The sequence below is a fragment of the Alosa alosa genome, chromosome 24 (assembly GCF_017589495.1).
Source record: "Alosa alosa isolate M-15738 ecotype Scorff River chromosome 24, AALO_Geno_1.1, whole genome shotgun sequence".
In the NCBI taxonomy this organism is placed as follows: Eukaryota; Metazoa; Chordata; class Actinopteri; order Clupeiformes; family Clupeidae; genus Alosa; species Alosa alosa.
This window is the reverse complement of record NC_063212.1, coordinates 15372812-15400735: the sequence shown is the minus strand read 5'-3', so window position 1 is coordinate 15400735 and position 27924 is coordinate 15372812. Positions and strand designations below refer to the sequence as shown.

General features: G+C 39.9%; 3 protein-coding genes across 6 annotated transcripts in view; 2 read left to right on the top strand and 1 right to left on the bottom strand.

The window, feature by feature from the left end:
* LOC125289084 (basement membrane-specific heparan sulfate proteoglycan core protein-like) overlaps positions 1 to 27924 on the top strand; it is a 947802-nt gene that overhangs the window by 259704 nt on the left and 660174 nt on the right. The window lies entirely within an intron of this gene.
* LOC125289215 (solute carrier family 12 member 3-like) lies at positions 10193 to 23086 on the bottom strand. The gene is made up of 27 exons (XM_048235942.1): positions 22986 to 23086; positions 21910 to 22279; positions 21360 to 21494; positions 21199 to 21274; positions 20747 to 20842; positions 19760 to 19899; positions 19541 to 19651; positions 19274 to 19385; positions 18840 to 18970; positions 17991 to 18075; positions 17570 to 17730; positions 16992 to 17099; positions 16446 to 16569; positions 16252 to 16353; positions 15666 to 15821; positions 15222 to 15321; positions 14493 to 14604; positions 14154 to 14285; positions 13814 to 13920; positions 13383 to 13465; positions 12862 to 12933; positions 12660 to 12773; positions 12446 to 12557; positions 12253 to 12339; positions 11928 to 12063; positions 11730 to 11797; positions 10193 to 11325 (listed from the first exon to the last, which is right to left on the bottom strand). Exons 2-27 carry the CDS (start codon positions 22252 to 22254, stop codon positions 11187 to 11189), a joined length of 3144 nt encoding a protein of 1047 aa, XP_048091899.1. The 5' UTR covers positions 22255 to 22279; positions 22986 to 23086; the 3' UTR covers positions 10193 to 11186.
* LOC125289219 (kelch-like protein 33) overlaps positions 24209 to 27924 on the top strand; it is a 41620-nt gene continuing 37904 nt past the window's right edge. For 2 of the 4 annotated variants that reach the window (XM_048235952.1, XM_048235951.1), the window contains exon 1: positions 24210 to 24298. The gene's annotated coding sequence lies outside the window, so the exon portion shown is untranslated. Of the gene's footprint in view, positions 24299 to 25004; positions 25269 to 27924 lie in introns of those variants that run through there. The other 2 variants (XM_048235948.1, XM_048235950.1) reach the window with 2 other exon arrangements.

The following is a 27924-nucleotide window of genomic DNA, read 5'->3' as shown; positions in this document are numbered from 1 at the left end:
AATATTAATAGAGGGTGCAAAATGTTATAGGATCAATGTTGAAGTGCGACGTTGACTCAATGATTTTAACGTTGACAAAATAATGTTAATTTAACATAGATTCAATGAGTAATTGCTATCTGGGTATAAACTACCATTCCAGATATTCCACACAATAATGAAGTTAGTTAGTAGCTGGGAAAGTTAAAATTAACAGCTAACATCGCTAATGATAGCGATGTTAGCTCGCTAGCTAATTGCTAGCTAATTCTAACATGACTAACAGCTTTGGTTAACATTCCATTATGAAAACAATATATTTCGAATAAATTCCCGTTTTCAATTGGCATACAAAAGTACTGTAATTCTTACCTTGGATATGATAACGGCAGAGTTTCTACAGCTTACACATGAAGTCAGATGCATGACAGAAAAGTGACGGTTGAAGTCACTGGTGGGCTGGAGCAGAGCTGGAGTTCAAAAAAGTCAGTCAGGGGTGGGGGATGGGAGTTGCTGTGTGCGCGCATGCGCTTATCAAGAGGCGATAAGCATAAAAACAATCGTCGCATTTTAGACTGTTACATTGAAATGGCTACCAAACTGATTGGTAGACGTGTCAATTAGCCTAGTGGGCTATTATTACTAGCCTACTATTATGATTATTAACATGATTGTTCTCATGGTGTGACATAAATTTCACATCAATTTGACGCCTTTTTTCTTGATATCAAATCAATTTGGTTTAGGCTAACATCCATGCTGATTAATTTCGTTGATTTCTTATTTTACAACCATTTGTCAACATTTTACAAAGCTATTTAACATTAAAACAGTGTTTCAACATTGTTTCAACATTGACACAACAACTGACATTATTTCACCTATAATTCAACATTGATTTTCTTGACCTTTTTACAACCATTTAACATTGAACGTTGTTTCAATGTTTGTCTACATACCCTTTTACAACCATTTAGCATTAAACATTGTTTCAACATTGACGCAACAACTGACGTTATTTCAACTATATTTCAACGTTGAAGGTCGGCCTTGTGCCGGCTGGGTAGCAAAGACAGTGAAACAAGTACATTTAAATTTGAAACTTTAGTGGTTAGTTTTTTACTTTAAATAAGCCAGCCAAGTCAACGAGCAAAACCTGAACGGCAATTCACCTTGAAGTTGGATTAAAACAAAATGTGTTCCTCCGGCCAGAGACCCAGGAGATCATGTCGAAAATGTACTGAGCTAGAACAGAGGATTTCTACTTTGGAATCAAAGATGCATGCCCTTCCATCAAAGACAGATGAACTACGAGAGGCATCTCATGAAGTGAGTATAGCAACTACTGGAAATGCAGAGAATGTAACCCAGCAGTCTAATATCACTGCTAATAGAGCAGATGAATGCATCGACCTCACAAAGGGAAATGTGAGTACAGAGCCTTGGCACAGGCAAGGTGCCAGACCAAAAAAAAAAAAATGTAATACAAGAACTGTAATTACCTCAACACCAGTAAATTCAGATGTTAACTTCAGGCCTCGTATCAGAAATACAGACAGATCAGCAAACTACTACAGGGCTTGTGGTTCTAAGGGAAGCCCACAGCCCCTAACACTGGAACAGATTTGAATGCCTCCGGGACGTAAGAGAGGAATTTCCCAGGGAACAGACCCAAAGCAGGCAGCGATCAAACCACAACAATAGAAAGATGGGCACAGACAAGAAGTAGCACTCGACACCTATTTATCCCACAACCCTTGTTCTAGGCGACTCTGCTGTGAGACATATAAATGGGGAAAGGATGATTGTATGTTGTTTCCCAAATGCCCAAATTTTTAGAATCGCAGGGAATACTTCAGACCAAATAGCACAGAGCTGAGTTGGACTGGGGCCAAGATCTTAACCGAATACTATCACATCTCTCTCCTGCACCCAACATTTTTTCTGCCAACCTTGAGCCGACCCTTTGATAAGCGCTCAGTGGCCATACAGACGGAACAAGCGGATGACATCAACAACTCAGCTAAACCAAAACACTCTGCACAGGCTGAAACAGAGATATGCCCAACCCTCCCTGCTGTGGGGCCCTCTGGTAACCACCCGGTAGCCTCCACTTAAATGCAGACCTTGGAGAAACACAAACAACCAGCTCAACAATGCCCAGCCATGTCCACTGGACAAGATAAGATGGGTGCTGCTTAAATGACTCAAAGTCAATCACTGGCGTCAAACTCCCTGGAATCTCAGCAAACAAATGGATGTAATGAGCATGAGGAGATAGCACCTATCAAAGCTGCTGAGGGGCTATCAGAAAAGAAGGATCATGTTGTAACACCAGTACCAATACCCCTCCCCACCTCCGTCGACTCCTTGTCACCACAAAGACACAACAACATGGAATACACTACTGGAATACATGCTGAAAGCTCCCCAGGGCCTCAGCAGGCAGATGGAGACTCTGGACCAATATTCAACCCCATCTTCCTTGATTTCCCATCACCACCTACACCCAATCACGTCCCCACCTGATCAAACTCCCCAGGCCACCCAAACCCCCCTGTATATCCATCCTCATCCCAACACTCCCCCACCCGCTCAAAGTCCCCAGGATCCCCTGCATACCCATCACCATCCCCACCCCAGCACATTATTTTTCCCTGCAAGAATGGAAGGACTGCTGCCAGTAGCCTTGCAGCTTGTTAGTAGCCCGAGACCTTCAACTGTATACCCATCAACATCCCACCTTGTTAGTAGCCCAAGACCTTCAACTGTATACCCATCAACATCCCACCTTGTTAGTAGACCAAGACCTTCAACTGTGCAGTTTTTTATTACCCCAAGACCCTTAGCACCAAAGGTGTGCATGGCACCTCTACGGCCTCCCCCTTTCCATTCAGAAGGATCTCTTAAGCAGCAACAACCTCTTAGTTCATATTCTCAGCTGGCATATAGCAGCTGCAGGGGACAATTATTTGATGATGATGATGACGGTATTGTATGATATGCTCAGGGTCCCTGCAATAAAAATGGTGACAGTACCCACCATGCCGGGACCCAGTAAGCCCATGACATTCTCTATTCCTGTATTGACAAGAAATAAAACACAAATGCATCGAGCTTATAGGGTAAACCAGTCCAATCTCCTACCCGTACCAATTCAACCTCAGATTTCCCCCATGGACCATTTTTCCCCAACACTTACAGCAAAACTAGCACTCCTAAATATCAGATCTCTTTCAAACAAATCATTCTTAATTAATGATCTAATTTGCACACACAACCTTGATTTTTTACTTTTAACTGAGACATGGTTAGACAGGCCCGGAGTGGGTAATCGGGAGAATTCCCGGTGGGCCGCTTCACTTTTGGGCCGGTCGAGGGAAAAATATTGACATTTGTCACGTTAATCTATCTTCTCTTAAAGTTGGCTACACACGTTCGCATTCTATGCCTAACACCGCAGCCTCTGCATGGGTTGTTCTCCCCTCCCAAGAAAAGTTAACTGGTTGGGTCCATATAGCCCGTCTTTCCTAAAAAGTTTTCTCAGATAGCCTACCAGCCGGACCGGCCCTACCGTAGTGATAAGCGTCAGGGAGGATGGATGGAGGGAAAAAAGACGAAAAGTATTGGAAGAAAATGCTGCCAAATGTGCCAAACTTCCAATACATGAGGCTACATGATCAACGTATATGCCTTGTTTGCTCAGAAGTGAGTAAGGAGCAAATCACCAAACAACAACATGATAGCTGACCCATGCAGAAAAAAAACATGTAAACAATACAGTAGTTCAATATGCCTCTTAGTGGAATTGTGGGATACATTTAAAATGCTTTATTTCTTCCTTCCTGTTTTTGTTAACTTATCATCCTTGTGGAATAGTGGAATATTGGTAGCCTATAATAAAAACTACAGGATAAGAGCTGAAATGTTTCCTATTTGTTTCTTATGTGTCTTATTTATCCAATTTTCTACCACCACTAAAAAAGTGGGCCGGTCTTGGCCCTGAAACTCCGGGGCTGAAAAGTGGCCCCACTCCGGCCCTGTGGTTAGATCAAGCAAACAGTGCTGCTGCTCTCATCGAATCAGCTCCCCCAAATTTCAGTTTTTTGAGTGCTACCAGAGCAAATAAAAGAGATGGGGGATAGCCACAATTTTCAAGACGTCTTTTCAGTGCAATCAGTCGTCATTCGGTGACTTTACTTCATTTGAATATCTGTGTGCACGCATTAAGTCTTCTCCTCAGATTTTATTACTGACAATTTACAGGCCTCCAAAACATTCAGCAAAAGTTTTTCTTGAAGAGCTAGGTGAACTGCTATCAGTCGTTTGCATAGAGTTTGACTGTCTTATTATATCAGGGGATCTAAACTTGCATGTGGATAATCCTGAAAACAAATACCCTAACACAGCATGTACAGGGGCCAACACACTCTCTCGGCCATACCCTCGACCTTGTTATCACAAAGGGTCTCGATGTCTCTACAGCTGTTAAAGACCTGGCCTTATCTGATCATTTCTGTGTGTTCTTTGATGTGTCTATGTCCCCACACACTCAAAACACAGCTATGATTGTAAAAAGGAGAATCATAAATGATCAGACAAGTGCTCTCTTTGAGCAAGCACTTTCACTAAAGTCAACTGTCAGACTCTGTAGAAGACTTATTTGATCACTTTAATGCAAAAATGGCAAACATTATGGATGACATTGCGTCATTACAATTCAAGAAAGTTAAGGACAAACAGAAAGCACCATGGAGGCAAAATCCAGCAGTTAAACTTCTAAAAAGAGAGTGTAGGAAGACTGAAAGAAAATGGCGTAAATACAAACTTCAGATCCACTATGAAATCCATAAAGAGATGCTCCGCACATATAACTCACATTATCAATAGAAGTTCAACTAGATGTACCGCATAGCGGTACAAAATATGACCGCCGCTCAGTCCTGTACATCCGTTCCGCGAAAATAAATCACACTTCAATTTGTCTCCATATTTTACTCCATCCCCACTCTTGAAACTTTTGTGTATGCTTGTTTGGCATGCCTGAGTGTGTGTCTTGGCTGCACAGAAAGTAGCCTACTGGTGCTGAAAAGGTGAATAGATTGTAGAATAGCCAAAGAAGATGTAGCATTGTTATAAAATCTTTAAAATCTCTAAACAATCACAAGTAGGGCAGTTCATCACAGTTCATCCATTGCAACTGGATTGATGAAAGGTCACTTACACCTGTAGGCTACATTGTATTTGGGAAAAACAAAAGGTATCAGCATAATCTTATTTATTTATTTATTTATTTATTTTTATGTATTTATAAACAAAAACATCTCTGTCAGTTCCATGCCGTTTTCAACAGCTATCAAAACAAAGGTCATTTTGGATGGATGGATTTTTTGTGAATGTTTCTTCTTCTACATAAGATTTTAGTCATCTTTAGTTCATGTAATACTTTATTGTCAATGCACAAATTAAGTAACAGTAGTCTGAAACGTTATTGTTAATGCACAAATTAAGTAACAGTAGCCTAGTCTGAAACGAAATGCTGTTTTACATCTAACCAGTGGTGCAAATAACTGACATGTCCAAATGGGCCTTGATGAAATGCGTCGCTAGACTGTTCATACACATTTTAATGGGCCAAGCTCAATCTTTTAAGACATCAAAAAATAAATAGCGGGCAGATCAGGCTGGGTTCACCCGATATTGTTTCATTTTCGATTGAGATATACACGCTCTGGCTATTCTAAATGCAAAATGCATCAGGGGAGTTATGACAAACGGTAACTAACAAACTAGATCCTAATAGAAAGCTGTTAGCTTCCCTAAGCTACAGGTAGGATTATAAGGTAGGCCTATTTACAACATAAATTGTCAATAGGCTATGCTGGCTTTACACAAATAAAATCAACTTTGGAAACCAATGGTTTACATGCTTACAGTATCAAAGCGGACTTAAACTGTCATATCGTGGCGAAAAGTTGTAATAACATTCACGCAGCTCCATGAGTCAAGGAGAGCGAATGAAGTAGCCACTTCTAAATGGGACCCACTACACAGTAGCTTAAGGTGTGTTGCTAAAGCAGCCATAATGAAATGAAGGTGTCATTGTTTGGATACTTCACACACACGTGCTTTTTAATTTCACAGACTACAACTACCAAGCTATAATCAAAGCACATCGATTCCCCTCTCTCTCACACCCTGCACGCACTTAAAACAAAATAAACAGGCGTCTCAGTCTCACGCATGTATAGGCAAAACTGTATCAGACCGGTGTAACGTTGGTAAATCTTCCATTGCACAGAATGATTTTGTAGCACGTGCAATAAATGACAGTCGAAAGATACAAACAGTGCTGCTATACATTTGCTTGGTATAACCGCAGTTATAGTTTTCTACAAATGCAATAAATCAAATGCCTCCATCACTCAACCAACGCTAACGGTAACATTACCTAGGTCCTTATTGATATTACAAGATTAACGTTACCTGCAGTAAAACCAAGCATGTCCGATAAACATCCTCAGATTTATTTCGGCTTCAAGAAGAAATGGGAATTACACTTCATGTGAACATCGTCCTATCCTTATTAGATGTTCGCTGCGGTAAATTACAGTCCTTGTATGAAGCGTCCATTGTTTTTTCCAACCCACTTTTAACTTCCAACATTCCAACGTCCCCGGGGACGAAATTAAATTTTTCCGTAAAAGTCTAGTGGGGCTACATACCCACCAAATTTCATGTACCCCGGTGGTTCGGTGTCCCGGGTATCAATGACCAAAATTCAGGGAGTAGATGACGGGAAAAATTCTTGAATTGTGTGCATGTGTGCGTGTACAAATTTATGTTTATGTGTGTGGGTGTGGGTGTGTGTGTGTGTGTATGTGCGTGCTTGTGTGTTTGCCTGCGTATGTGTGTTTGTGCATGTGCATGCATGCGTACATATGTCTACTGTGTGAGTATGTGTCATACATTATGATTACTGTAAATGTATGTGTGTGCGTGTGTATCTGTTTATGCACATGTGTGCACATGGAATGGGTTAACATGACCCCTGGAGGCAAACATACGGAAAAAATTGGTCATCCTAAACCCTACGGTTTTCGAGATATTCACAGAAAACTGTGTCTGCCCTACCCTCCTTTCGGGGGGTCCAGTCCAGCGGGGGGGCTACAGATCAAAACGAAAAACGATGGTTCCATGCTATCCATGTGGGGGTACATGCCCACCATGTCCCGGGAATCATTGACGGAAATTTGGGCATGCGAAAAAGAAAGAAAAAAAAAAAAAAATCTGACTAAACCTAGCGGCGGTCATAAATAACACTCGTATTCTATTTTCAACTGTTGATAAGTTAACAACCCCCTCACAATTAGCGCCTGAACTTCTCTCAACTAATAAATGCAATGTGTTTTCATCTTTTTTTAAATGTAAAATTGACTGAATCAGACTCAACATATCTGCTCAATTACAAATTCAACAACCTGAACTTCCAGCAACAAACAGAGGGAAATTAAACTTGATGTCAGAGTTCAGCTTGATAGACTACGAAACACTTGAAAAAACGGTACAGAATCTCAGCTCTTCCACATGTGTCTTAGACGGATGTCCTTCAAATTGTAAATGTATCACTGCTGTCTGGCACTTATCCTAAGTCACTGAAAACAGCTGTTGTAAAGCCACTTCTCAAGAAGAATAACCTGGATGCCTCCATGCTAAACAATTACAGACCCATATCCAATCTACCTTTTTTTGGCAAATTTATTGAAAAAGTAGTCTTTAATCAATTTACCACCTTCCTAACATCAAATGGGTATTTTGATTACTTTCAGTCTGGTTTTCGGGCAAATCACAGCACTGAAACAGCTCTCATTAAAGTTTCCAATGACATACGCCTCAACACAAATTCAGGTAAAACATCAGTCCTAGTGCTACTGGACCTTAGTGCAGCATTTGACACTGTTGATCACAATATTTTACTACACAGACTAGAACACTGATTTACAGGCATAGTTATCAGCTGGCTAAAATCATATCTACAAGAAAGGAGCTTCTTTGTTGCCATCGGAAACTGTACCTCAACACCAATGTCCTTGACCTGTGTTGTACCCCGGGGGTCGATCTTGAGGGCCACTATTATTCAACCTCTATATGCTCCCTGGACAAATCATCCAAAATAATTTGATTTCATATCATAGCTATGCATGACACACAAATTTACTTAGCTCTGTCACCAAACGACTATGGTCCTCTTGAATCTATGTGTCAGTGTATAGAACAAATCAACACCTGGATGTCTCAAAATTTTCTTCAGCTGAACAAAGAAAAAACTGAAGTAATTATATTTGGTAAAAAGGAAGAAAGACTTAGGGTTGCCACTCTCCTTGACACAAAAGGGTTGAAGGCAAAGGATACAGTTAAAAATCTTGGTGCATTAATTGACAGTGATCTAAATTTCAACAGCCACATGAAAGCGATAACTAAATCAGCTTTTTACCACCTCAAAAATATTGCCAAACTCAGAGGGCTGATGTCAAAATATGACTCATTCATGCATTTATCTCCAGCAGGGTTGATTACGGCAATGGACTGTTCACAGGCCTTCCTAAAAAGACTATTAAACAGCTTCAGGTGATACAAAATGCAGCAGCTAGGATTCTAACAAAAACTAAAAGAACTGACCACATTACTCCAATTCTTAAGTCTACTTGTCTTCCAGTAAGTCACAGAATTGACTTTAAAGCACTATTGCTTGTTTATAAATCAGTAAATGGAGCAGGACCTAAATACCTGTCAGACATGCTTCAGCAGTACACACCTTCTCGTCCTCTTAGGTCCCAGGTGAAAAACCTGCTAGTAAAACCTACTGTTAGAACTAAACATGGTGAAGCAGCGTTTAGCTGCTATGCGGCTCAGCTGTGGAACCAACTTTCGGATGACACCAAAAAGGCCCCAACTGTAGCCAGTTTTAAATCTAGACTTAAGACCAAATTGTTCTCAGATGCTTTCTGAATCTGCCTTGATAATTATTCTACCTTGTCTTTTTTTACTTTTTTTTACTGCTTTTGCCTTTGTTTTTTGCTTACTAATTATTCTTTATTTTTAAATTATTTTACCTTGTGTTTTATGTTTTCTTTTTATTATGATATTTACCTTTTAACTATTATTTGACTATATTGCCTTTCTATGCTTTTATTTGTTATTTTTTGTTTGGTTTTGTTTATGTAAAGCACATTGAATGACCTCTGTGTATAAAATGCGTTATATAAATAAACTTGACTTCACTGACTTGACTTGACTATATATATATATATATATAATCTTTATCCAGTCGGCAAAAACGTCTTTGATAAGTCAGCGGCACATTTGAAGGAATCTGCTTGTGAGACCATATGGAACAGTTATTCCACTAAACCATGCTTTACTAAAACCTAGCATAGTGTACGTAGCCTACACACATTTGCACTCGTCTATTATTTGAACTCATTGGCAAAGTGAAACCATTTTGGTGGGTTACCATCAAAAACATAGCCTGGAAAAAGCAACATTTACCCCAATAATGTTCGAATGACTGAATAAAAAACGTTTATCCTGTAGAGGAGTTGCTTAGGCTACATATCATGACAGTGCGTCTTCAGCTGGTGCTTCATATTTGCCTCTCGCCTAATCACTTTTATTTCATGACAACTCCACTTCTTACACTAGACATAATCAACGACCTCATCATCATTATCCACCTTGACCATTAAGCAGAAATACCTCCACATAGTAGGCCTAGGCCTAGACTTCCCTTAATTTTCTTTGGTCTTAAAACTCTCCTGATAACGTTTTTTAACGTCTCCCAGGATATCCTTGCTGCCTGAAATGTGTTGTCAGGGCTACATAAAAAAATCTTGCACACAGGGAGAAGGCTGTTTGGTCCTATTTTGCATTTTATTTTATTCTCAAAAGTGAAGCAGACCTGTTGGCTTCCCAATATAATGAGCTATTTTAAATGTAAAATGTCCAATGCCATATCACGCCGATGTGTTTCTAAGTATTTATCTGCACCTGACCCACCAGGTCTCATCGGGCTCGGGTCGGGTATCCACCCTGTAGTGTATACGAACCTTAGGAATTGCAGCATGTAAACTTCTAATTTATTCACTAGGCCTACATTGTCTGAGAATATACAATTTGTTTGTATTATATGCAGTACAAATACAAATGATACCTGTAATAGTAGAAACGTTTAATACAAAATCCACAAATATATATTTGGAATTGACATACCAGACATTTATAGCTTTGATTAATGTAGCCTAAAAAACATCAATCAATAAAAGCTACACAATACTAGTTCAACATACATGTCAAAACACAAAAAAGGTTGTTTTTTGCTGTTGATGTCTGTCGATTTTGTCTGTGACAGTACCTATTTGCAAATGTCAAACAAATAAATAAAAAGGAATGTTTGTGGTTATTACATATCACCATTCATGTTGCCTTATTAAAGCCCATCTCAATAATCTTACAGAAACATACATCAACGGAGCAAAATAATTCCAGGGATTGTAGCCTACTGTGAAAAATGTCAAGAATGAGCATATCAGATTCAGGTGGTAGTACACTTACACACTGACCCCTACTGTAGGCTACAAAATACTACACATTATGCATATTTTTCTAGACAGATAATCTACTTGTAAATACAAAATAAAACTGACTCAGAGCAGTTAAAAAATCTGATCCTGAGACAATTATTATTGTCCATCACAATGAATCATCACAATGATTATCCTCCTCGTCCTTATTTGGCAACTAACTGACTTCATTTTCTATAGCATCTGTAAGACATAAAGTGACGGTGTGTAATACCAGTCTGCTTATTTTATATTATGAACTCTCTTCTGCTTCTATTCTTTACCTGTTCCATTCCATAAGAAATTCATACAATCAGGCAAGAGGGCAACTGCATGCAGTATTACATTGTTGTGCTTTTCAACTGGGATAATAACTGGGATGAAATAAATACGTTATCATAAATATTGTCTACATGTACAGTATAATTTGGCAGCAGCCTTGGTTCCATAAATAATGTGGCTTATCTTTGGCAATCTGAGATCTATTTAGAATCAAATTCTCGTCCATGAGTTCTGTAACACCAAGAGGAAACCACACCAGCAGGCAGTGAGGACCAAAGAGATGCAATCGTGTGTATTTGGTGGTTTTCACTGGCAGTCGAAGGTGAGCACATTCTGCTGGTTGCCTCGTATGAGCAGAACTGGGCAGTGAAGGCCGCAGGTCAGAGTATCCAGCCAGGCCATATAAAGAGAGCTGGGACAGTCACTCTGAGGAACAGGCATACTCCTGAAACACACACACACACACACGCACACACACACACACACACACACACACACAACAAAAACATCATGTTACAACTACGACTTCATATCACATAACTTGACATGACTTCCCATCTTATCATCTTACAATTTCACCTCACTAACTTTACTCTCCTTCAACTGTTTCTCCAAGGTGGAAAGCAATTAAACAATGACAAAAAAAAAATCATATCACACTCATCAGTCCCTTCACATGTATAGTTAAACTGTTTGTATATATCAGAGTACTTTACATAAGATAACTACCTACAATGTCACTCCTCTAAGGTTTGTTTCTTAGGTTGGAGAGTGTTGTCCCTGCCCTTATCTCGGGTGACACAGTTGTACTGATAAACAGACTGTTAGAGTATTGTGATCCATACTCACACAATGACCAAAGCAGCCTGTCTGGAATTCTTACGGATGATCTCATTCAGACGCACTTTCCTCTCAGACTGAGAGATAGAGAGAAAGAAAGAAAGAGAGTGCAAATACTGTATACATTGTATGTTGAAAACATTCTGAGGAATCAAAATTGTTTCTTTAGTTAAACACTTCTTTAGGTGAACACACACACACACACACCTTCATCCTCAGTGCATCCAACACTTTGTCAGACACCCGCCAGGGACTTTCTGTCCTCTCTGGCTGAATAATGTCATCCTCATACTCTCTACTTTTCAGCCGGAAGGGGGCGACAAAGTTCTCAAATCTTTCCAGACTGCAAGGGAAACCAGAGAGTTTACAAATGATTTTGTGTGTTTTATTTTTATGTTTTATATTTGTCTATTTATCTTATTTTCGCCATACCAAGTCACACACAGTTTCTACAAATAAACAACACCCAAATTCTACAATCCTTCCAGCCAAAATGTACAGTACTGGAATGTGTTTGAAACCAGACACAAACTTTTTGGCCAGGGGTGGACGTTCGCTGTCAGTTATGATGATGACATCATGGACATCCAGGCGAAAACGTTGAAGCAAACACACCATCCTATTACAGATAAATGATGATTAACAGTTTGTTATGTTTTCCAAGTTTTCTCTATTTCAAAGAAGTCACAGTACAAAAAAGTAGGAGCTGGCTGGCTCAAACTCACTCTTTACGATCTTCCTCAATGGTCTGTTGTTGACCCACTACGAAGACGCGGACCTTACATTGTCGCCAACACTTTCTTCTGGTCAACAGGTACGGAATTAACAGAGTCAGACCTGAAAAGACAGAAAGAAAAACAGACAGAGACATAATTGTAAAGTGGCTTCAGTTCACAAAAAAATATGAATGTTTGTATCCACGCGTTCATCCGTAGTCACCTCCATCATCAGATATCCAGTACACGTCTATGGTCTTCTTCCCTTGCTTGGTCTGGAAGACTGTAGAGATTTGGCAGCTGTGAATTTGATGGTCTGGCTGGCAATTGCCAAGATCTGGGCACAGACAAGATCAGGTAATGGTCAGCAGTGATGGTGTCAATCCGTTATTGTATTGGCTTGTACTGTATATGCTCAGACGTACCTGAGTTATCCCCTGTGGAGTCATTGTTGGATTGTTGCTCAGGAGATTCATCTGGCTCAAAGGCAGCATTATCTGTAGGACACAGAACATATCTATGACATGAATTGATCAGTGATTGCATTTATTAGTGATTAAAGCTTCTTGTTGATAGCAACACATTTGTTTTGCCAGTTACCAAGCTATTTACAAGCTCTTTTTGCTCTGGAATTCTGTGTTGGATACTGTAACGTGTGAGTTACAGTACATCAGTTATAGGTTATTGATGTAAGAGTGAGTGTTTATCATCATGTCATGATTTCCTGCACACCAACATCACTTTTCCATGACCTGCGGATGACCTGACTATGAGAATGGTATCACTTTCTCTATTCAAAAAATGTATTTCAAGGGATGGAACCTGTCCCACGAAATAAGAGTTTATATTTTACTTCCAGGTTAACATACAATCTTGATCTGTCATTATAAATATACATTTGCATGAAATAATAAAAAATAACAAAACAAACTGGAGCAATCCTCACCTTCACAAACCATCTCTTCAGTCATGTCAAGGCCGTCCATCATTCTCAGAATGCATACACCATAGTTTGCGTCAAATGTATCACTAAATCAATCAAGGGTACAAGGTTAAGATAAGACAGAAAGATAAAAAAGAATCCAGTGTGGATAAGTCGATATTGAGGGTGTTTTAGGATATTAATGTTTAGACTTTTAATGAGTAATTACTTGACCTACATATTGAATGTGGAATTAAACACAAATCACACACACACACACACACACACACACACACACACACACACACACACACACACACACACACACACACACACACACACATACATACATGCTGCTCACATATATGCCCAAAATTCCAAGTTCATGTTAATAATGAATCCAACTCTATGCAATGTGGAACAAAAGGCTATCTACTGGAACTATCTGTACTCACTGGATGGTATTCACATAGTCCTCCATGCTGTAGGGGGAGCACCCTCTCCAGTTTGTCTTAAATCCCATTACCAGAATGTTGGGCTTCAATTTCCCCAGACCTGTAGACTTTGGCGAAAAAGTAATATGGACAAAATTGTGTTATAGACGTTATAATACAGTTCTAAGCATTTTTTTTTTAGCTTATTGTAGCTTTAACCTAACATCTTTTCAGAGCGGTAGACACACACACACACACCAAATCACGGTGGCTTCCATGGAGATTCAATTTATAAAGTATCTAAAAGTATAGGTAAGAATAGAGTTGCAGTCCGGCACCAAACCAGCCTTTTTTTATTCACCTGCATAAGTGTCTTTGTTCCTTCTCTCAGACGGTCTCCATTCAGCACAGTGTAGAAGGAACGGACCTTTCGGCGGTTAAGCCACTTTACAATATTATCAGTACTGCGCTGAGTAAGTGCTGTCTTATCCTCCTTAGAGACAGACAAGAAGACAAGGACAGAGAGAAGGAGGGAGACAGAGAGATAGAGAGACAAAGAGAACACATGTTTTAATGAAATCATATAGTGGAGGTCTAAATGTAACAGAGGGACTAAGGGTATGCCAATATTATTGTTGATAATCCTTTTCATAAGTGCTATGCAGATAACCCCTGCCATAAGGGTAGCTTTTGAGCGTACCATAAGGATGTCTGCACAGATCATCAGACTGATATTCTTAGTGAAGGAGCCCACAAAGTCCACCAATGCTGGACGAACAACTGGCGGCCCTGTCAGAACCAAACACTGGGGCCTAAGAGAAGAAACGGGATAACCAAAAGTTACTTGTGTGTGGGAGGGAGAGAGCAGTCACCCCATCCGGCCTTAAACGCAGGTCTTTGAGGCACGTAACCTACAGTACAGCTTGACCGCAAAGTCAAAGAACCAGGTTCATTAGTATGGCAGTCAGAGCACATAATCAACTGTGGTGATGACATTCCGTCACAGTTAGGCGAGGAACACGTCAGCCAGCGGCAAACGTAACGCAACGCTCAGACCATAATAAGTTTGATCTCGTTCCTAAGCAACACAAACGATTTGTCAATTGAATACGCTCGCGTTGCGCTTTGAAAGTTGAACCATGTTCAACGCTCAGCTTGTGCAACGCTAGCGTTACGCCAGCGTTGCCACCGTTTCGCTGCCGAACCATAGAGAACAATAGGAAACCTGCTGCTTGCCGCTGGCTAATGTGATCCCCGCCTTAGTCTTTCCCTATTTCAATCTGTTTACCATTGCTGTTGTCTTTTTGTCCATGTCAATAACATCAATATTTAGCAAGTCTGTAGATGATGCACTGATATTGAAGGATGCAGTTAGGACTTGTTGCATTAAGCTTTAGTGAAGACTTCTAATTGCTTTTGCAAAGCTCACCTGTAGTTCTTGACATGGTCTTCCACCGCTGACAGAGAGACTGAGTAGGACAAAGCCATGTTGTAGGTGCTAGCCTGCACAGAGGAGCCCCAATTCACCTCTGCAGAAAAAAAGCAAGCACATTTGGAAAATGTAATATTTTGTATAATAATCATTTCTACTTCAAAAAGTAGTAAAATTAAATCAAATTATTCAAACAATCTCCCCTGGACGCACAATACTGAAAAGTCCACAAACACACACTTGCTCATATATCTTTTATGCTTGGTGGAACCACCTTTAGACTTGACTTGACTTGTTTTCACCTTTGTCATGCAACACTTCTCATGCTTACATGGGAATTCAGTTAACAAAAAATTGAACACATTGAAAACATATGTAATATATGTACATATGACCACAACATATACAAACAAAACACATGTAATCTTTTCAACTTCTAACCTGGCTTCTTGTAGATGATGTAGCCAAAGAGGAAGAGGATGATGCAGAAGGTGATGAGGGCTGCCTCCCAGGTCAGCATGAACATAAGCACGACAGATACGACGGCCCCAAACAATGCTACCCAGCGGTTGTAGTAACGAAAGGAAGGCCTCCAGCCTATAGGGGGCAGCATAGAATCATGCAGCACATTTAAAAAAAAATGTTTTGTAATGTTTTGTAATTTGTAATTATCCAGCATGGAAATCACAACATACATACTAGAGATGCTGACCAAAATATAATTAATTCATTCTTTATTTGTAAATTTGTAGAAGTCTTTGTACGTAAAGGTTGTTACAGCAGATGTTACAAGGACGTAATGTCAGCAATAGAGGAATAGCCTACAGTGTTACATTCACAGTAACAGTTGATCAAAGACAAAGTATTTGACTATCCTTCAGCAAAGTGTGCAATTCAGCTTCACATGTATGATTCATAGAAGTATAATATGACCATATTTGCTGGGGAGAGATTTCAGTTGAACTGTAATGTATTTCTGTGACTTAGTGGGTTTACTATGGAACTCTTGTATCTTGAATAAACTCACCTGGCGAGTTTGTGGTAGAGGCGTGGAAACAACTAAAGTTGATGAGCGCGTACGAGCAGAGGAAAAAGTTCGAAATGACAGGGGCAACAAGATCTAAGTCACCTGAGATAAGATACGTGAAAGAATTAGAGAAACTGATAAATAAACTACACATGAGGTGCTAAATATGATAAATTGTCAGGCTAAAAACTCACCAATCAGAATGAATGCTGCTGCGATAAAATAAGTTAGAACATAACCGCGTAGAGGCTCCTCATTCTTCCCATAACCCTTTGCAAAAAAGCCAATATAGGGGTATATGTTGTCTCTGCAAAGACACTACGACAAAGAGAGAAACAATATTTTGTAATAACACATTCAATATTATGTACACATCACATTTTTATTTCCTTTACTGTTAATGGTTAATGGAGTGATTTAATTAATATATAAAGTAGCTGCACACTCAGAACTCTTGGTTAAATTAATACACAAAAATAGGAGTGTGTGGATGCATTATATTTTTTAATTTGATAAACTCCCTGGCTAGCACCTCGAGTTGGATGTGCGTCCCTCCTCCAAGCCTTTCATGGAGTAATGTAAATCTATACATTCAATAGTTTATCTCATTATCTGGAATAATGAATACCATTCTCAGCAGCAAATCATTCACCAATGAGTAACTATATCTGGACACTAACTAACACATGTCATGTCATTGTTAAACCTGATGAAGGTAGATAAGAATTAGAGACACCCACCTGAAACACCTTCGGGGCAGAGACCAGGAATGCAAGAGCAGAGGATAGACTAGCAGCAAAGATCCCGGCGATGATAAGGGGTCCGAAACCTGATACCATCCTTAGCGCCTAGGAGTAAATAAAATGTTGTTGTGACATTTCTCCAATGGTTATTTCAACTGTATTCACTGATATTAACTTTGCATAGTCTGCCGGCGTTGCTTCTCTATTGCATGTCTGAATAAGGGACACATTTGTTCAGTCAGTTTCAATAGACTAGAGTTTGGGGTTTTAATGTTTGGCTGGACTAAAGAGTTCATACAAACCTTTAGATGTAGGTCCAGCTACACCGACACTGTATTTTTAATCATAATATGTGTACATGTATTGTATGCATGTGCTGTATATGTGTCCATGTTTCTCTGCTTAAATAGTAATTTGTGCGTTGCATTTTGCTAAAAGATAAATTGATTATTATGCATCACTAAATATGCACAACTTTTAAAAAGGCTTCAAAACAAACAGTAGCAAAATAAAAACATTTCTAAACTAAACTCAATTTCTGTTGTGATATCTTTTTTTCCTGGTTTGGTGTTTACCCCAGTGTCAACTGCGAGGCCATATTTGCAGTCCACTTCATGTGAGCAGCTTGTGAAGTTCCAGCCAAAGTTACAGGCCACACCCTCACACACATCTGAGCCGTTCCCCAAAGAGAAGCTGTCGTTTAGGCTGCCTGTGGCATGACGAATAACACACGAACCTTGTGGAGAGACAGAGGGTATGTGAATGTGTGTGTTTGTGTGTTTGAGTGAATAAGTGAGAGAGAGTGGAAGTGAAAGACACAGAAATATATAGATAGATAAAGAGATTAATAGACAGTTATAGATAGAGAAAGCGAGAAAGAAAGAGAGAGAAATCCTTTACATTTTTATGTGGACTACAAATCCAATGTTGGAGTCTGTGCTACTAACAAACAAGAATCTTCAGTTTGGTCATGTATTCATCATGCTGCTGTCTTACCCACGGTTGCAGAGATGGCCAGATAGCTGATGGTGGTGCTGAGGATGGCCATGAGTGTCCCTTTGGGTATAGCAGTCTCTGGGTCCTGTGCAAAATCCAACCAGTATTGCAAAGGGGGTGACAAATCAGAGCAGAAAACATCTAGTACTATCTAATGTACATCTAGTACTACAAAATGATGCATATATGACCTCAAAATAAAATGTGTTAATGAGTAATAATTCACAGTGAAGAAGAAGTCAAGAAATGTTATGATATATATTAAATTGACTAGTGATATTGAATGGCTTCCTAGAGTAGCCTATTTAGCATGCAGACCTTCTCAGTTGTAATTGAGAGTGGGGTCTGGACTTAAGACTTCCAGTAGGGGCGTAAATAGCAGTAAAATTAAACTTAAATTGGTGGATTAAACTCTAACCAAATCGTTTCAGAAGTGTAGAAATCTTGTAAACTAAGGTTTTAATTGTAGCTGTTTACTCAACTCCAAATAAATAAACAGCCATGCCATATTAGCGGTTGTATTTACGTGCCTGTGTTTTAGGGTATTCCCAGGCCAGCTTGCAATAAAAATTTTTTAAAAAACACATAATTCCAACAAAAAGGATTTCGACCAATAGCCGATTGGTGTCTACACATATAATGTCATTGACTAAAGTTTGGTCAAGAAAAACAGAGGAAGAGAATGCAATTTTTGTTTTGTTTTGTTTTTTGTTTTAATATTTAACAATTTTATATAACTGGATTAAACATGTGCATATAAAACCATAGGAACTTTCTAGCAAAAGTAAACAACATAGTATATATGAATATTGGAGATGTTTTTAATTTTTCAAATTGAATAACCGGTACCTTTAAGTCACCAGAGATGTTGGCCCCAGCAAGGATGCCAATGGCAGAAGGAAAAAAAATGGCAAACATGTTGAAGAATTCTGCAATGTGATTGCCCTTTTCTGGCAGCAGGTTTTCTAAGAAAATCTCCCCTGGAACAGGTAAACATGAAAGGTGAACTGACCAAACCCCAAAACGTCATGCACAAGCAGGGAATGACAACACTGTAAAAATGACATTGTTTATGGAAATATGTAAACTCTCCAAATGTACAGAGAGAGAGAAAAGCAATGTTCAGAAACCACTGAACCAATAACCAATAAAAAATACTCTCAAATATACTCAATGTTCTCGATGTAAATACAAAATGTTAAAATAATACATATGACATTAGGGAAGAGTTAACATGAATTTAAATGTGTGTAAATTCCCATGCATTTGGTGGTCATACATACTGTGATAGCCAAAGAAGCCTTGGGATTGTTTCTCAGGCGTAGGAGGAAGAAATGTGCCCACAAAGTAGTTGACAAAGGTCACTATAAGCACCAGGAAGAAAATGATCTGAGTCTGAGAGAGAGAGAGCAAGATAGAGAGAGAGAGAGAAACAAATATGCCTTTATTAAAACCCCCAAAAGAACTGCAGTGCATGCAATGCTAAGAAGTACTTTTAAATCAGACAACTTTTTCAACAACAAAAACAATTCATCCTTCCAAAGCTTTACCTTAGATTCCCACTCCATTCCAGCTAGTGAAATGATGAGAAGCACAGTGACTGTGATCACTCCAATAATCCGCACATCATTGAGGTCGTCCACCATAGTGACATCATTTTCCTATGCAAAACACAAGTTCAAAAAACTACACTTCGTAACCAATCAAAAGTCTTTTTTTTTATTTACTGGTTCTTGTCACTTGTTAGTAAAGCCACAAGTGTCCCTTACTTCGAGAAGTTTCTGGACGGTCTCAGCAAACCCAACCGTGTTCAACGAACAGGCTATGGCATTGGCAAAGGAGAACACCATCCCGATGGGTCCCCCTACTTCTGGGCCCAGTGTTCGGGAGATCATGAAGTAAGCGCCTCCTAGAGGAGGAAGAGAATGCACTCATTTGTCAACTCTCCTATTCACTTGAAGTTGAAACACACAGCACATTAATTATAAGTGTGCATTGCTCGTAAAACAATTGACAAACGCGGTCAACACCTCCTGAGTATTATACACAGGGTGCTGGGTCCTTACATGTAAATAACTGCACATTAAAAAAAACGCACTCACAGCTCCTTTAAAACAACTTTTTTTTTAATCACACGACGGACATTTCAAGCAGAAACTCAATCTCCATTGACATGCTGAGGAAGAGATTTCTGCTCAAAATGCCACTGACATCCTGAGGAAAAGCTTTCTGCTCAAAACGTCCGTGGGGCGATCAATAGTACTTATATTAAGTGTGCATTGCTGTCAACATTGAGCATTTAAAATAAGGGAGATTCCCCGGGTTTCTCATCCAAAATACAGGAACATTTCAACATTTGTCTTTTTGTTGCTATCCCTCTGCTGATAGCAAGAACTCAGACTCCAAAACTGCTACACTAAACGAGGTGTGAAGCTATAGTCTAACATTACTTTGCTTACAGATTGCCGTCAAATCGTGCTCTCACAAAAACCATGCCGTTATCCTAAATAGGCTAACATCACTCTAAGGATACCTTGGAGTGTATATGTAACCTATGGTAGGGCAAATGTTATTAAAGTATTAAAATACAGGATATTTTATGGGAAAATATTAAAACGGGAAGACAGTGGGAAAAAAGTTGAAAAACCCAGAAAAATGCGAGAAACCTAAAAAAAAAAAAACAGGAGAAAGAGAGAGACCAGTACATCACAGTCTGACAGTAACAAAAGTGCTTAATATGACTTTTAATGCTTTACCTGACTTTACTCTCCCATTGGTGGCAATGGCAGATACAGAGAGGGCAGTCACTGAGGTTATGACAATGGACAACAGGATGATGACCCAGGTGAGAACTGTATAAGGGAGTGACAGAGGTGAAAAACTCTGGCTTCAGGAGGTAAAAGTCCTACTAATCACTCACTACATCCACTGAATTTTAATTCTCACAACTCCTCAGCCAAGTAGAACAGTTAATCAGTGAAGTTGCCCACGTCAAGTTCACCAATACATGGAACCAATACATTTATTTTGTGGACTTTTCCACCTCTTGGGGTCTCTATCTTTCAAAACAAAGCATCTCTTTCGATGCATGAACACCTTTGAAACATGATTTTTAAAAACATATTTCATCAAGCCTATAATTCAGATCATGTTTCATTTAAATGTCAAATATTATGAAAAACAAATGGATCTCTTGGAGATGACTCACTGATGCCCACTGAAGAGGTGATGGTTGACAAACGAAGAAAAAGAACGACTCCCCAGATGTTAAGCATACAGCGAATCTGCAACACACATTTGACAAACAGTGTCAACATCTGCCTGCATGTGTGTGTGAGTGTGTGTGTGTGTGTGTGTGTGCACGCTCACCATGACACCGGTAACCCAGCCAAAGCGGACCGGCGGTTTTGCATTTTTCGCCCCCTCAACACTGCCCTCTACATCTGGGATGCCTGGCAGGCTTCCGTTCCCCGAGCCCTCGGCATTACTGGCAGTATCTCCATCCTATGCAAACATTTCCACATACTGGTCACCACAGGTGTACTAGCATAACAATGTATTGCAAGAATGGTACAGAATGCACTGCCATAATATCAAATATGCTGCTTTAGCCATGGTTTTAACATGGTTGAAACAAAACTATCCTAATTTGCATAGACCCCCTTAAGGGTCCCAGAGACACAAGAAACTTAATATATATATTGGTGACACCAGAACATATTGGTTGGTGACACCAGAACATATATATATATATATATATATATATATATATATATATATATATATATATATATATATATATATATGTTCTGGTGTCACCAACTTAAAACTTTAAAAAGTACACAGTTGTCTATTTTGATATAAGTTAGCTCTTACATTTTCCTGCGAGTAAACTTAAGACCGTGGAAAAAACACTTACATCAAAAGCCTTGCGAAGAACCTCCAGGGATGGTCTACTACGCCGTTGCCGACCAATGAAAGTGTTTGCATAAAAGTCTAATTGTGGCACCACGTCTATGGTTCTATAGAGGGATGGGCGTCTGGCATCCTGCTGCGAGCCATGGCGCCCGTCGGAAGTGTCCGTAATGCCAGACTCTACCATGGAGACATGTGTCATCTCGGTCGCTCTCTTAACGCGGTTAACATCTGGAAAGGCATTTTCATTGTGCATGTATCTCGGCGGTGCTTCTTCACTGATGGAGAAACGACCTTGAGGGATGATATCAATGTTCCTTGTGTTTCCTTTGGACAGTTTGTGTCCCATGCTTGAGAGTCAGGTTGTTTCTATCCTGTAAAAACAATACGACTCTCGTAAATGAATTGTCTAACAGCAAACGTGCAACAGAGTGTATGCAAAAAGTACCAAAACAAACGCGATGGAAAGGGAGAGAGCGAGTTTGCAATACCGACATTCTGACTGGACAATAGAAGGAAAACTTTGGGTAAAAATTCCATTTACTCGCCTCTGCATACCACACTTCCTTAACATCACTGTGCTGGTTCCCCCGCAACCACACGGAACTCTAATAGGCGACTGTGTGAAACGAGGCTAAAAGAAGATTTATCAACATAATGTGGTGCTTCCTGACCAAGGCGCACAATCCATTAGTTGTGTTTTCTTTAGCTGATACAATTGTCTGGAGTTGTTTGACATCCATTTGTCATAGGCCTACCGTGTGAAACATTTGCATTTAAGATAACCTCGCTGTCTATTACAATCACTGAAGAAGAAAAACATGAGATCTAGATATTTTTTAACAAAAATCTACACTATTTTCAGGTGTCAGTATTAAGTCAAATCCAGGAACCTAAGCCCTAACTCATACACGGATCATAAAGTCAACAAACTCAAATGCATGATTGATTAACTTATGAATGAGATGTACTATAAATAATATAACAGAAAACAGCTACAAATGTTAAATATTATAGGCCTACTGAACGGATGAACACACACACACACACACACACACACACAAAAACATTTGTACAGACCTGTAATTTTGTGAAGGAAATGACTGAAGTTCAAGCGCAGCTCACGATTTCTAAATGTCATTAAGTGACCACAAATTTATACTTTCAGCGGCAACACCTCTCTTCATACTGCTCCTCCTATTCCCCACTCCCCCCAGTGATAAGGATGACTCCAGGCGACACAGGTAAGTGATCAGTGGTCAGATGGCCCCTACATATGCGCACCGGCCGTTGCTCACACATTTCCTCAGAATCAGCAGACTTTTTCATAGATAACTGATGTGACAAAAGGCGCTGTCACGTCCTTACTGATACTAAACATACAGTATTATGAGGAAAATAGCATCCTGTTTTGATGTAGCCTGATACAACAAAGTTGCAGATCTATCATTTGCTCATGGAAAGAAATGGAAAAGAGATCACATTATGAATTTGGGATAACACCGCCAAATATCTCCAATGACAACACAATGTACATCATTAGCCTTTTTCCCTCCACTGAACAAATCTGGACGACGCTAGTTGTTGTGAAAACCTAAGCCTATAGCTAGGAATTCTTGACTCCGACAGAGTCTTCCATTTGGTGGATTCACACACATCCCGCTGTGAGTTTTGTGTGTATTTTTCAGCTGTGGGTTCCAGGGATCATCACCTTTAACCTCACTAACCAGTCTAGCCAGATCACTCGTGGAAACCCATGTGATTAACGAGTGACCATTTTCTGAATCACATTCAGTCGATGACAGCAAGGGTGCTGGACGGATTCCTTGCATTGTGTTGCTAGGAATCAGATAGGCCTATTTACAACCGAAGTCTGAGTCAGGGCCAGGGATAGTTCTGTGGAGATATGTGCACGAATTAACTATGATTGTTGCTTCGAAATTCTGCCTGGAAAAATCAGCAAAACAGAATAAAAATGGCTGTAAAACACAGTCAGACGTGGGAGTTTTTTTTTTCCTTTTCTTTTATCCTTATATCCAGTCGACAAAACGTCTTTGATGAAAGTGACAATTATTAACCATATATTCAATAACAGGCGATAATACGTGGTTGGGTTGAATCAATCTTATCCAAGAATTGGAAGCCACACTCACTTCCTGAACTAAAACAATTAAAATGTTTCGATTTTCACAAGGATATATTTCAACATTGTCTGTTGCCTTTTCCATCACAAGGCCCAGATTATGTCCTCAGAGAGAAAGTCGGTAAATATAGCACAAGTGGAAGAGAGATTGGTGCCAACTTCTATTGTTAGAGCACCTATGACAGCACACGAATCGACACGCATTGTTTCCAACCCCAGAGAAAGTCATAGGTCTTCATATCGCGGTAAGGTAAGTTAACCATAAAATCACAACAGGCGGAAATTTCGGCCAGAGTATTTGTACGACAGCATTTGAGGTTAGGGCAGACTGCTTAAGCGTTTTAGCGTGTTTTGGCTATTCAGTAGGGTCTTGTGCTGGTGGTGACCGTGATTTGTTCAAGTAATGGCCTCCTTACACCAAACAACTTGGTCAAGATTTGGGAAAGATTCTTGAAAGATTGTTGTCTTTTAACTAGTGCCCCCCATTCAAGCATTACTCAAAAGACTACAAACTTTCAAGAATCTTTCCCAAATCTTGTCAAAGTTGTTTGGTGTAAGGAGGCCATAAGAGTTGTTCCTGGACCAACATTCTAATGACGGTCCTGGACGATAAAATATGTGCCAGCTTACAGTCTCGGCTAAATTTACATTAATTTAAAATCAAACATCGCAGTTGATGTTAAATTCAGCATCTCTCATAATGTGATTGGCTATGTTGCTGTCAATCCCCTACTCCATATCCTAACCACCAATGAGAGCGTCTCTCGAAAATTCCTGACACTTCCCTGTCGGGTCCTCAGCCCCGAATGTTTAAAATGTATATAGCCCTGAATATCATTTTAAAAGTAGTCTGACAAAGCTTATTGTTTTGTGACACAGCTAAACACTGGCACCTCATAGAACGTCTATAACATAGCCTAGGCGGTCGCAACTCGCAAAAGTAAAGCAGATAGAAAGAACTCACGCAAATCTAGCCTACAACACGCAGCTTCATGCGCACGGGAGAGTGCGCGCACAGGTGTTTTATGATTGTTGGCTTCTGATGGTATCTTGCTAATTCACTGAAGAAAGACTTATGATTATGGATAGAAAGAACATTCTGAAAAGGAAAGCAGTAAGGCAATGAGGAGCAATGCTATAATGGAATACTCATGTTGCTGTATCAGCAGATGAGGACCTGAGAGTGCCACTGACGACGTGTCTGCCTCATAGGCTCACAGGTTGGTGAAGGAGAAAGCTACATCTAGCTGAGCCCAGTGACTATGCTTTTGTGAGAAGGCATACCATTCATAGGCCTAAGAATATCCCTGGCAGACCTTTACAAAAATATGATACCATACACGCCTTTTACACCATTGTAGGATATGGCAAAGTTTGAGAACCACTGCCTCCACTTTCTGTCGGCTAATGCGCGCTTCTGGATGGATAGGCTATATCGTTTTTTAACGACGTGATGTCAACACGAAATATAATTTCTGTTTATAAAAACAAAAGTGTTTTTCCTTTTAGTTTGGGTTAACGCAATTAACCTTCTGAGTTATGTAAACTGTTCAGGAGTCAAACGACGGATCATGCGTGATTTAGGCGTAGTGTAGGTGACTGAGTGCACAAAAATTGTGAATTTGTTTAACAGCATTTAAGAAAGGGTAAGGCTATTAGCACCCCTGGTACAATTAGCAGTGTATGTTATTCGTACCCTGGTGCAATAAGAAGTGAATTCTATTCGTACCCCGGTGCACACAGCAATGTGTCCTATTAGTACCCCGTCTGGTACAAATATCAATGTATGCTATTCATACCCCAGTGCACAAAAATATATTTTTAAAAACAAGCAACATGTTTTTTTGTTGTTACATAACAGAGTCTGAATAGCTCAGCTGTGTAATAGACACTCTGAATAAGGTATGCTGTTTGCATCAATGTACAGTTAGAAGTGGATGCTATTCGTACCCTGGTGTTTATAGTACTGCATGCTATTTACACCCTGGTGCATGAACTAGCTAATTGTTGCAATCAAAACTTCCATTTGAGAAACGATTTCTTGTTCAAATTGCGCGCGTTTTCTCCAGAGACGTTGGTACACATACACACTCACTCTGCCAAAACGCATCACACAGGATTTGAACCCCGGTCTCCCGCGTGCCATGGCACTTGCCTGTGACCACTACACTATCTGCCTCCTAAAGGAATTAAGGTTTGCAGGTAAAATTATAGTTTAAAGGCCTGAACGTCATATTCACAAAATTTCTGTTAGCTAACAAACTGACGGTTGTATGTGTTCACTGAACAAAGATTATGAAAATAAAACACAACTTTTCCATCGAATAGATAACCTGACCCTCGCCAGATGAATTTCGTTCCGCTTAGCCTCGCCTAGCTTCACTCACATCCATCTGGGACCTCTTCCATTGTGAGTGATTTCTGCAACCGACTTTATGGTTCAGCCAATCAGGACGCAGGGCGGGAGTTTCATAGATGTGACGTAGTGGAGAAGCGACCGTGAGACTGTTATCAGCGTCACGGGTTGGCTTCGATGTGAGTGGTTGAAGTAGCACGTCAATAGATGACGGACAAGTGGCTTATTCAATCATATGCAAGCATTTTTTGATTAGGCCCAGCCTTCTGAAACACCATTCCAATGGATCGGTTCCAGATGGATGAGTGGAGCTAGGCGGAGCGAAATTCATCTGGCGAGGGTCAGGTTAACGAATAGACACTCCGTTTAGGAAATGTCCTCGGGGGTGACGCCCATGGACTTCCGCAAACTGTATTGGCGCTTTGTGTGTCGGCCGCTGTTGATTTCCTAAAGTGTTGAAGTGCATACATTACTTCTCAAAAAACCGTATGGCAACAATACACATGTGCGTTGGTATCGGGCATTTAATTGTTTGAGCACCCACCGACGGAAACATAAATCGGCGCCTATGTCCTGGACCAACAACTCTTTAACCAATCACAGCCTTGTGATGTCATCAATGTGAGCCTTCGTCTTCTCCCATTGCCATTTTGAAATTTCCCTCCAGAAACAACCAGTGGATCACCGACTTGTATCTCAATACAGGTAGGTCCTTGCATATTTGTGTGTAAAATAGTTGTAAAATAAAGTAATTCTGAGTTGAATCTGAATATATGCACCTTAGATTTGTTTTTATATTTTCGTTTTAGCTGACTTGGTTGCATGTTTGTCTAATGTTAGCTGCCAGGCTAGGGACCATACATTTACTGTAATACATTAGCTTCCTAATAGGTAATTCAGTGGCTATGCATCTTAACTTATTTCGAAGGGATACAGTAGTTAAAGTAGCTTTGAAGCTCATATATCAATCTTGGTGCCGTTGTTATTATGTTAGAGGCTAGGCTAGGGAAAATAAATTTATGCTACCAAATTAGCTTGCTAATAGGTAGGTGCAGCATGCAACTATGGGAAGTGCCAAGCCGGTGTTATGTTAGTTCACTTGCTAAGGAGCACACTTTTGGACTACTAATGTAGCTTGGTAAAGCAGTAGCTTTTGTTTGTACATGGTCCTGGAGCGACGTTGCCATGTTGGCCTTATTCCAGGACCGACTTTAGAGTGTTGGTCCAGGACCGTCTTTACAATGTTGGTCCAGGACCCACATTGTCATGTTTGTCCAGGACCGTCATTACAATGTTGGTCCAAGACCGGCTTTACAATGTTGGTCCAGGACCCACATTGTCATGTTTGTCCAGGACCGTCTTTTTGTCATGTTTGTCCAGGACCGTCTTTACAATGTTGGTCCAAGACCCACATTGTCATGTTTGTCCAGGACTGTCATTACAATGTTGGTCCAGGACCATCTTTACAATGTTGGTCCAGGACCCACATTGTCATGTTTGTCCAGGACCGTCATTACAAT